Raw genomic sequence first — 11,451 nt, forward strand, 5'->3', positions numbered from 1 at the left:
TGGGTTAGGTTTATAGGCTCGGGTTGTTTAATTTGGTAGATTTCTCAAGATGGACACTCCCATCCGTTAGAGACCCAACCCTCCAATTAGTCTGCAAGGAGGTTGGGTCGTTCACCAATGAGGCTGTACGGATGGTGTTGGGCAGAGACTTTCTGCGAAACAAAAATAGATACCTTGTTAACACGGACATTACATCCCGATTCTTGGCATCTCTTCTGGACCTCGGAGGAGACAAGGTGGTGTAAAGTGAAAAAATCGAACCCTAGTTGTTCTCCCCTCCCCAACTCCAACGAGAGAGAAGGGAGAGTCACTAGGGTTGATGGTTTTCACTTAGGAGAGACTTTACATTCAAAAGAGGGGTTGAAACCCACAAGATCCAATCCCACACAATGCAGGATTGGATTCTAAATGAGTTTCAAGGGTTAAGACATCAAGGATACCCTCTTTTGTAAAGAATGTAGATAGAAAGATTGAACTAGGAATGCATGTAGAAGCAAGGAAGATTCACTTATAAACAGAGATAGGGATATGGGATGAAGCTGCGGACCTGGAATTAGCAGTAAAATGTCGAGACGGTGCTATTCTGCAAATTTGAGCGAAAGTTGACGGGACGATGGTGCCCGGCGTGCACACGGTCCTCCGAAAAATCCGCGAAACAAAGGTGGATCTGTTCGTCTCTGCACAAGGATTCCAAATCTTCAATTACAGCTGCATACCTGCAACCTTGTTGTAAGAATGTTTGTATTCTTACATGCGAAGGTGTAATGTATGTAGTATGTTGTATGTTGTATGTGATCTCCTCTTCAATGGTTGAATCCTTGTCTTGAATTCAACACCTAGCCTTGAATGGAGACTTAGAATGCTCAATTGCTTGAAGGAATGCTTGAATGCTTGAATGTTTGAATGTTTGAATATCGCTTCCGCCTTTTGTTTTGCACACATATGTCCTTATCCTTTTCTCCCTCCTCAAATGGGAGAGGAAATGTAGTTTATATACTTGTCAATTAGGGCTGATAGACTGATTTTCCCGACCTTAGGCCGACCAGGAAACATTATTTTCCAATTTGCAAACTTAAAGACCCGATGCCCACAAGAGACCGGGCCCAAAATAGGGCCAGGGACCAGGGCGCCCAGCGCCCTAGTCCAGAAGGACCAGGACGTTGGGTGCCATGGTCCCACCTCCCGGGACAGCAGGGTGCAAGGAGGGATCAGGCCAGGGTGCGGAAAAATGCAGTTTTTGATGTTGTAAACAGGTTTCGGGGTCTCCATTCAGGTTCAACATTGCGCCGCCATCGTGAAGACCCAAATGCAGTCGAAATTGCAAGTGTCGCAATTTTAGGATGCTACAGGTGGATATGTTGATGCTGTTGAGGAAGGTGTTTAAAGAAGACTTCCTTGGAGATGACATTAATGTTGTCATCCTTGCAGAAGTAGGGGTGGGGATCCCTTAGGCGAGTGAATTATCCAAGCTTCTCACCCCTGACCAAACAATGCCAGTGGCCAGGCAACCGTTTCTTCTAAACCTAAATGCGGAGAAGTTGACACGTCACAGGAAATGGGCACGGATTGACAAGGACTTTCTCTGGAAATGGTTGCTCCTGGACGACATTCCAAACTACATGTGGCTTGAAGAATTCTCTAAGCTTATGTTGTCTAAGGAATTCTACATTGAAGGAGGGCCAGATTCTTAGGGTAAACCATCCACTACATGTGCTCTAGCCCCGACCCCCTTGTAGTTTTTTTTTTGCCTATGTCCTCGAAACCTCATAGGCTCAGTGGGTCACTCATTTTGGCTTTAAATTTTTTGAGGGACTCAAGTCTCAGACATGTAAAAATTGTAAATTTCCAAAGCATAAATATTAATGATAATTTTTCAAATTCCAGTTTGTTTCAGTTTGCCTCTTAGAGTCTTATGGATACAAAAAAAGCTTTCTATTTCATTTTTATTTATCAAAGTTTTTCAAACGCTTTTTGCCTATGAGCTACGTTATTTCAATATTTTGTTAAACAATGGAAATAAATTTAATACTGTGATCTTTTTTATGTAATGCTTCTTCCTCTATATTTAATATATAAAAATAAAATTCAGTTCGTTCCATTAATTGTTTGTATATTGATTATGGTTGGTTATAATTTTATAAATATATATAAAAAAGATGTTTATCTTGCAAAAAACAAGTGAATTAAAACTAAAAGTCCAACTTACTTGTTGTTTTAACTAGTGCATGTGTGGGTTGGTACTGGGTACATGCTATGATTTATAGTTGATATTTTGTCATAATGAAGAAATTTAAGACATTTATGAAGGGTAGATGGGATCACTTTCATGGAAGAGAACCAAGGGCAAGGATGTCCCAACTTCACACAAAATTGATCTAATGTAGGATTTAGGAATAATAGCAAAAAGGACATCTAAGCACTTAGTACCAACCTTAATCGGAAGAGTAATAGAACCTATAGTAGGACAAGAGAAACCATCAAAGATATTAACCACTAAATCAAATTTATCATATCAATATGTTACTTCATGCAATTGTAAAGTATAAAGATATTCTTAAGTTATTACATTCACCATACATGTTGGATCAATCATCAATGAGAACCCCTCGTGAGAGTATGTCTTTGATCTTTTCAGGTGATATATAGACTTATAGTGGGCCATCGGGTGTTTCAATAGTCTCACTGGGATCAAAGGTAATGCATATTGCATAGGTCCTTAGGAGATGCATGTGGGTTGCACATGGAAAATATATTTAATATTAAGAAACTTAGTATTAAAAATAAATGCAAGGTCAATGGTTTTGTGTACTCATGGTTTCATCTGACCACTTGGTTGTTTTCTGTAAGCTTGATTCTATAAAAGCAAGCATATGTTTAGTGGTTGAGGTTGGCTAGGTCATTGTTTGGTTTTGTTGTCATTGTATTGAGCTCTCTTCTCAAGAGTGCATGTGTTGCATGGGGTGTGTGGGTACATGCTTGGATACATGGAGGTTGCATTGAAGGAGCTTGTTGTTTCAAAAGCATTTATGGAGACTTTGTAAATGTATGGTAATGTTTTTATCACTGAATGATACATTGAGTGTGAATACTTTTGGAAGTTGGGTTTTTCTCTCTTGAAATTTTTCTTAGCGTATATCTCGTGTTATCTTGTGGTATGCCTTTGATCTTTGCATTATGATTTTCTCTCATGGGATTACGTAAAAATAGTTTCATAAAATGTATTTTTTTAACAAAACAATGAAACTTATGAATGTTTTGTTTGAATCCAAAACTTGACATCGAATAAATCTAAAATCTCATGATCTCTAATTCCTTATAGTTTTCTTGTACAAAAAAATTCACTTTGTTATCATCCACAAAAACAACATGTCAACTAACAAGCACATTGATAACTTTAAATATGAACATGATTAGAAAATATTCCACTTTCTAAAATAGAACTATTGGAAACAATACAACATGCATTGGAAGTTAAGGGAGAAACCAAAACATGGGAAAAAACATCCAAGATGAAGGGTCGACCATGCCACCAAATCCACTACAATTCGAGACATTAAGGGTCATGAAAGACGCATGCTCGTAAGGATAAGTAAAAGTCCAAATATAGTGGCAAGGTGGGGGACAAGTAGAAGACATGATAGAATAGAGAAATCTAACACTCTAAAAAAAGGGAAGAGTGCAGTTAGAAGAAGACAGACTCAAGAAGAGAAAACATACACCAAATGGAAACAACAAAGGCAAAAGTATAAACCTAATATGTAAAGACTAAGATTGACTAGAAAAGAGACATGACATTAACCAAATTAGGCAAGCAACTCATATCAAGGAGCTTGAATTAAATTTCAACGACAAGCATATCAAGCCTATTATTACAAAGCGGTGGAACACAACAAAGGCCCCACTTTCTATGGTTCACATTGACTCGACTATCTAAATGGTATATAAAAAAATACGATGTATTTACCTTTTAAAAGGAAAATACATCATGCTTTCAATCCTCATGATCAAGGGAAAGTGAGTGAGTTCATTAGATGTACAATTAATTATATAATAATTATAATTAAGTCTTTGAAAATAACAAAAAGTTTTTTAAATGAATTGTATTATTTTTTTCAACATGTTTCAGATCACATTTAATGATCCATCAATCATAATGGTTTATTCCTCATCTTGATAATAAATAAGAATATGATCCAAATTGTATTGATGAAAAAAAAACCTATACAATTGAATTACTATTTTTTTTTGCTCGGTTATACAATTGAATTACTATTACTAAATAGTAATTTATATATTGTATAATAGTTCACATAAATTTTTCCACAGTCCACGTTAATATTGATAAAATAATTTTGAGATTCAATTGTGTTTATTTTTCATTCAAAATTCTTTATCATACAGTGTTTCGTCTAGTCTGTAATATTGGTAAGATAATTTCAAGATTAAATTGCATTTATCATTGAGCATTTCGTCTTAGAAAGAAGATTGCGATCAGAAATATTGAATGGAAACACTATCGAATCTAAAACTATTTTGTATGTGTGTATATATATAATTGAATTTTTTAATTTCTGCAAGGCTATTGCAGGATTCAATTTTAAAAACATTTGATGTTACTAACATGTATACATTGAACTTTGTTATGTTTATCTTTCCACGTTGCGCTCTTCTCTGCTCTAATTATTTTCAGTGTTTGTTTTATTTTTAGATGATTTCAAAAGGTAGTGAACTATGCCGGGTACAATGCATATTATAAAATATTATGTCAGTTATAGGGAAGTTATAGGGAATTTTGTGAGCATGCTCACAACATTATAATCCACCCTTTCCTGCCATTGTAGCTACATCTTTTCGCTTGACTAGTAAAAGATCCAGCCATTTTTCCTTCAAGGCAATCATTTCCCATATATTAGGAAGTCTATCATCACCAGATTCCTAGAACTGGAATAACCCATATAACAGACATTGAATAAACAAGTAATAACAAAACAAATTGTTAGGGTCGTGAGAGAGTGCATCTTGGCCTGTGACTCATGATATGTGCCAGCTGTGTGGGAGTACATGGTTCCTTGCACGGATGACCATGAAACAAAGAGAATGCTGGTCAAGACACAGACAAAACATTATCTCACAGACGCATCATGAGAATTACAACTGGTGATTATCGTTGCAATCACAAGAATAAAGAGCATCTCCACTAAACAATTTATTAGAAAAGAGGAGCCAAGGAATAGAAAGTGTCTGGATAATAAAGGTGTACAATTTCTGATTAGTGATATAATACTCTTACTCAAATGTAAATTATTGGTAACATCCTTCCATACACATTGAAATGTAACTCAGATAATTCTAAATAATAAAAACAACATTAACCAAATTCACAAATATCACTCATAAGGTTTGCTCCAAAACCATGGTTTTCCACATTCATTTGCATTGTTACTGAAAACGCCCTCAATCTTGCCTCCATTATTTAGCATCGGTACGAAGATCACACACCTATAATAAAATATAGCACGAGAATTCTAGATGCGGAAACATCGATATAGCTTGAGAAATCTAGCGTTGGACCATCAGTATAAATAACAAACATGCTTTCTTCAAGCACGAAGCCAAAACTTATGAGTTGTGGGTCAACCAAGAACCGCCAAATTTGTCATTCCGGCACAAAATAACTACCCTTTCAGCATTCCAGCCAACAAGAACAACCCATTGGGCAGTTCAACTCAAATGGCGAAATCTGGCGCTTATTCATTAAATGCTGATCAATGTGGCTTCTGTCGCCACAACATATTTAGCATTTTTTACACTTTCAACTATTCTACAACTTTACAAATCAAGAAAGTAAGAGCCAACAGAAACAAATCATGAACTGCAGTTCAATTTGCAAAAGAGATACAAGTCAGCATATGACTGGCCATTTCTGTAGTTATTCACATTTGAACTGTAACAGTAGATACGTGTCATATCTTATGGTTGGTAGGAAACATCAATCATCATTTGTACCCAGTTCATCAAATGCTGATTTTAATTTAGGAATAATCTTGTCTAACATAAATCTGAAACCAACTGAACTGTTTTTCTGAGAAACTTGGTCAGACTTCAACGGTACTTCTGAGAGAGATCCAACCTCAGCTCCGTCTATAAAGGCACCACATGCACAAAGAATGGAATGACCACGTCTACGAAAGTGATCTTTAATGAAGTTTTCAAAATGCTGCAGATACAGAAAAAGTTTAATAAACATCAAGAGCACTCTCCAAGTGCAAAAAACCGTTTTAATTCTTATACAAGAAGTCTTACCTGTGGAGGTCTGTGGAGAAGATATAACATTAGCTTGCACGTCAATAAAAATGAATTCTCATTGTAAACAAGAGAATTTTTTTCTCCTTCAGCTGTGCCAACTTGCTTATCATATCCTGCCTCATTGAAGTACGGTCTTGCATTCAATACAAGACCCTGAAGTGAAACAAGGACTTGTAGAATGCTTGAAGATGTCGGATCCCAGATTTCATTTCCTCTGCCAATCCATGTGTTTAGAAGACTTAAGCATACTTTTCCAGTTTCATATAAATTGGGATTCAATCTCAACCCAAGAGAATGGTAGTACACTGCCTGGAAAATTTAGAGCTATGAATTATACAAAAGTCAACACAAAATAAACTTAGATACTTCCAATTAGAAAGCTAGACCCACTCTGAAATGTTAAAAATTACTTACTGGTGGTGCTTGAGGGTATTTAGACGGAAGATAAATATCAATGAAAAAAAGACCATCTTGATAAGGAGTTCCACTAGCTCCAATTATCACAGCCCTGAGTAAATCTATTCGATCCTCATAGACTCGAACATAAATGCTCTCTGATCAACCATAAAATCGAGTTCGTTGATTCAGCTCAAATAGTTTAGTCTGCTAAAGGAAAATTGAATCAACGCTTACCAGGTAAATTTTTTTCAAGAAGACTCCACTCTTGCTGAACTTTCTTCGACCACTTTCTATCATTGCAATTCTGTCAGAGTATATGAAAAGATAAATTTTACTAGTATAGCAAAATTTACTTTCACATTCATTTCAACCCGAACAAACAAGACAATCACATTAAACTGCAGATCGCACACAAAATGCCTGGGCAGTTTCATTGAAAAAGTAGTGGTCTGCAGGGTCCTGAACACTGTCAAAGTGTTTAAACAAGTTCTGGCCATCATTAATAGAAATAGGTAAGCTGTTCATTTCTTGTAAATTTTGTTTCATATGAATAGGTATGCTCCTTGTCAAATCATCTTCAGTAGAGACTTTCGTTTGATCTTGGCCACCTTGTGTGCCTTCCACATTGTTGTGGTCACCACACTCTGAGTCCATTTTATCACCTAAGTCTGCAGTTGCTGGCAAAGAAGTCAAACCATCTTTAATGTGTATGGAATCACCACCAGGTTCCAGATGACAATTCAAAGCTCTTGTAAGTTGGTCTCCTTCAATGCCACTAGCCTCTGTCCTGTCAGTGTTCTTTGCAATTCCATGTTTCTGCATAGCTTGCTCTTGAGAACTTGGATCCAATGTGTCTGATGAATTCTTAGAACCTCGGAATCCAAGAAAACCAGTGGCAAGCCTGGCCACAAATCCAAAAGCTCGCAATACTGATGTGTTGGTATCACTAATTTTGTGCAAGTTTTCATTTGAAGCATGTACAGCATCTGTAGCCTGGTCCATTGCAGGTTCTACGCTTTGCTCCAACTGATTGAAAAATGCAGAGAACTATGGTTATAAAAAACTTACTCAAAAAGGGCATCCTATAAACCAAGCATCACAGAGCCTTATTTTAAGAATTTATCATACCTGCTGCTCATCGGCATCAAATGTAGCCATTATATTATCATCAACAGTTTCCCAGCTTGTAGCATCATCATTATCATCCTCATCAAAACTACTTTGAATTGACTTCATATCATCATCCCTGCCAACTACAAAAATTGATTGTGGTCCAACCTGCAAAATACAAGAAATTAATTAAACAAATAAAAATCAGACACCGATATGTATATCTTTAAAACAAAATGCCCATATGCAAATTATGCTTGTTATATAGAGGAACTCCACATGAAGCACTTAGTAATACAATTTTGAAATCTACCGGAGCTTAAAAGCATTGCTTCTCCTTTTCCCTCAAAGTCATCTATTTCCCCATTGATTTGCAGCCTACCATTCATAACAACTCTCCTTTCCTAGTTATCCTCAAGTCCACCAAGGGAGAAGACACGTGGAACAAGAAATTTTGGTAAAGACATAAAAGTGGAGAAGCTAATGTGGGATGTCTAATAGGGATTTGTAGCAAGGAGCGGTAAGTAGGGAAGAGACGAGATGTCCAACTCAGATATAAGATTTCATGTTGAGAAAGTGGAGAATGTCAAAAGGTTCTTGAAGATGGAAGATATCAGGCCTTCCATGTATAAAGATGGAGGAAATCAAATTAGGACACCCTACTATGATGGTCCAGGACATCCAACTAGGTTCATATAGGGTTTTTATTGCAAAAACAATGACAGATGTACAACTATGATATCCTGATATAAGCACAACATATGTCAAGTTAGGACATACTATCGTAAAGAGGATGGATGGCCAGTTTTTATGACTGATAAAGAGATTATCAATATCGTTAATTATCAATAAAGTTTGATTGGTTCAGTGTTGAGAAAAAAACTCACTCTCGAACACATAGTTCCTTCAATCAAAAGGATTTCTAGCATCTTCTTAATAAGAACAACCTAGCGGTCATCTTAGTTTTTATTTTGGATATCATTTGGATGAAGTTTAAGTGACTAATGGCTTTTCTTCACCAGTATGTGGCAACATCAAATAGAAAGAAAGTGTCCCAATTCTTTATCTACAGAAAAAAATTAAAATTTAATACTTTGCAAATTGACATGAGTTGTAGAACTTGTAATCCCACCTAAAGTTAGAATTCTCTACTATTTACACATTTTGTGAAAAATGTTTTGGCCTAAAATATGATGGCAAAAATAGAATAAAGTCAACCACAAAACCCATAAAAATTTCACAACAAAGCATTAGACACTACTCATTGCGATGGTATGAAGCAAATCTCAAAAGAGATATTAAAAAAGGATTTAACCTCATAATAGATACAAGAAAAACAAGAGAGCGCTTACCTTTGTAACTATTCCATCTGCCCACATCACTTCAATTTCCCCATCTCTAACACCTCTAATATTCCCAATCCACGAGAAATCCATATCTTCAACCTTTGCATCAACTTTAGCCTTGCGACACCTTCTTGAAACCCCTTGCTACAAAGAAGCATCCATACTTTTGGTATCACTTACACATTTCATCTGAAAGTCAATTTCTTTATCATCACCAATGTGATCCTCAAAATAAAAACCAAGATCAGTCTTTTGTCGCTGTTTCAAACTTCTTTTCTCTGAGGATGGATCTGATTTAACACACTTTCGATATTTTAATTCAATCTGACAATCTTTATGAATATTTGCCTCAATTTCACATTCTTTTTCATCAACTGACATTTTAACAGCATCAGACACCTGTGATACCTCTTCTACAGGGGGAAGCCATATCACAATGTCCCCAATAAAATAATTGTAATTTGGATGCCCAACTAGGTCATAAACACTCACTATCTCTTCATTGTCAAACTCTCGAGGATCCTCTGGTCGAGACACAATTTTCTGCCACCTCACTAGGGTAGTACGTTCTTTTGAATCCACAGTTTTTACAACTCCTACGTGCCTAGTTTGAGAAGCTTCTCCATCCTCATCGGAACCTTTCTCTAGCACATACTGCTCAGGCCGGAAATCATGCTCACCAAGATTATAAATAGCAAACAAGACCTTTGAATCAACTCCAAATGGCTTTGTGCCATCTTGCCAAAGTACATGAACCTTTGTCTTTGTGTTCACAATAAGCAGTGCTCATTCAAAAACATCATCTTTCTAAGGAAGTTTTTGATCACGTTTCACTTTGTGCTTACAACAATCCTGTGCAGGTACGGTGCCATTCTGTACTGATCCTGAAGTAGTAGACGAAGATGAATCAAAAGAAGGCAACATGTCACAGACTGCTATTAGTTTTGTGTCTTTATCTGGTAAGGCATCTTGCTTGATAGGGAAAGTTATGCCTAATTTCCTTCCAGATGTTGGGAGGAAACACCAATCAACTAGTTGCCAATTAGCATATGAAAAACAAGACATAAGCTTTAAATGGTTAGGGTCTTGCATATCTGCAGGGACATTTGTTGAACTAATAGTAGATGCAGGACTCGCTGGAGCAATCCAATAAACATATACTGAACCCGCTTCAACATTACTGACTGTACCCTCCATACGAGATGCCTTCCATGTACCTCGGAGCCATCTAGCACTTTTAAAAACAACTGAAGAAGTACCACGTACACACTGACCTGGATAATAAGGAAAGATTGTATCTTCAAAAACATTCTTAGATACTGACATAAGGCGCTCAGGGTCTACCCTCATTACTTTACACTTTGAACCATCATCAAACAAAACTGTGACATTATATACAACCTCATCAACCCGTTTCAGCTTCTTGCTAGGGACATCTATTTTAATTTCTCCAAATGGCATCTTCAAGTCAACAAAAAGGTCAATGCAGACTACTGTACCTATCTGTCCTTTTGGATCTAAAATAGATGCAACAATGTCACCATGAATAAAGCTCCTATCAACTACAATAAGATCTTCAACTTTCTCAGTAGTCTCAACAAGATTTGACCAAACTACCCGAGCATGATCCCCTAAAACAGATTCAACGTCATCTTCTTCTCCATTATCATAATCTGAGGAGTCTGAATCACCTACAACTCTAGTTACCATTCCAAACACACCCTCTTCTAATCTACTTTGGACTACATCTGATCTGTAAACACTTGCAATAAGAGGCTTCTTTCCAAATTTTAAAGGAGAATGTTTTGTTTCACCTGTACTTGTAGATACATTGTTTCCAACCGAAAGGCCCTTTGGGTTTGAGTCATAGATATTTTCAGGGCAAGCATCAGAACTGAACACACAACTCTCACCATGAGAACCTGTGGAGCTAATTAAACCTTTCTCCTCTAAGCGGGCAAAATGCTCTAATTCTGTTGAGGCAACATTTACATTATCACAAATGTCTCCCATTAAGGTTGCAACTTACAAATGTCTTTACAGTTGTAGACTTTAACAAAATCTCCACCTGCAAAAGGAAGAAAAATAGAGTAGAAAGTGCCAAATAAAATATTAATTAAGGGAGGAAATAATAGCAATAGATATATTTAAGATATCTAAGATATTTATCTAAAAGAAGACAGCAGATATTAGTCTAAAGATGCTTATTTAAGCATAAATATCTTAAATATATCTATCTAGAAGATGCCCATAGATATCTATGCTAGTTTCAATAGTTCTAAATATTATT

At 36.4% G+C, this 11,451-nt stretch overlaps 1 protein-coding gene across 1 annotated transcript; it reads right to left on the reverse strand.

Annotated features, from left to right (window-relative positions):
• Positions 1–5,983: 5,983 nt before the first annotated feature.
• On the reverse strand, positions 5,984–11,174 carry LOC131069159 (probable ubiquitin-conjugating enzyme E2 23). The gene is made up of 9 exons (XM_059214635.1): positions 10,007–11,174; positions 9,342–9,898; positions 9,168–9,305; positions 7,834–7,983; positions 7,126–7,731; positions 6,940–7,009; positions 6,721–6,860; positions 6,304–6,615; positions 5,984–6,217 (listed from the first exon to the last, which is right to left on the reverse strand). The coding sequence occupies exons 1-9, from the start codon at positions 11,172–11,174 to the stop codon at positions 5,990–5,992; spliced, it is 3,369 nt and encodes a 1,122-aa protein (XP_059070618.1). The 3' UTR covers positions 5,984–5,989.
• Between the last annotated feature and the right edge of the window lie 277 nt (positions 11,175–11,451).

The sequence above is a fragment of the Cryptomeria japonica genome, chromosome 11 (assembly GCF_030272615.1).
Source record: "Cryptomeria japonica chromosome 11, Sugi_1.0, whole genome shotgun sequence".
Taxonomy (NCBI): Eukaryota; Viridiplantae; Streptophyta; class Pinopsida; order Cupressales; family Cupressaceae; genus Cryptomeria; species Cryptomeria japonica.

Bases quoted from the DNA above. Each gene is read 5' to 3' on its own strand.
- LOC131069159 (XM_059214635.1), bottom strand. From the start codon at position 11,174: ATGGGAGACATTTGTGATAATGTAAATGTTGCCTCAACAGAATTAGAG. The intron at 9,306-9,341 runs GTAAGTGATACC...GCTTCTTTGTAG, and splicing joins TTGACTTTCAGATGAAATGT to CAAGGGGTTTCAAGAAGGTG. The intron at 7,984-9,167 runs GTAAGCGCTCTC...TGTATTTTGCAG, and splicing joins CAGATGGAATAGTTACAAAG to GTTGGACCACAATCAATTTT.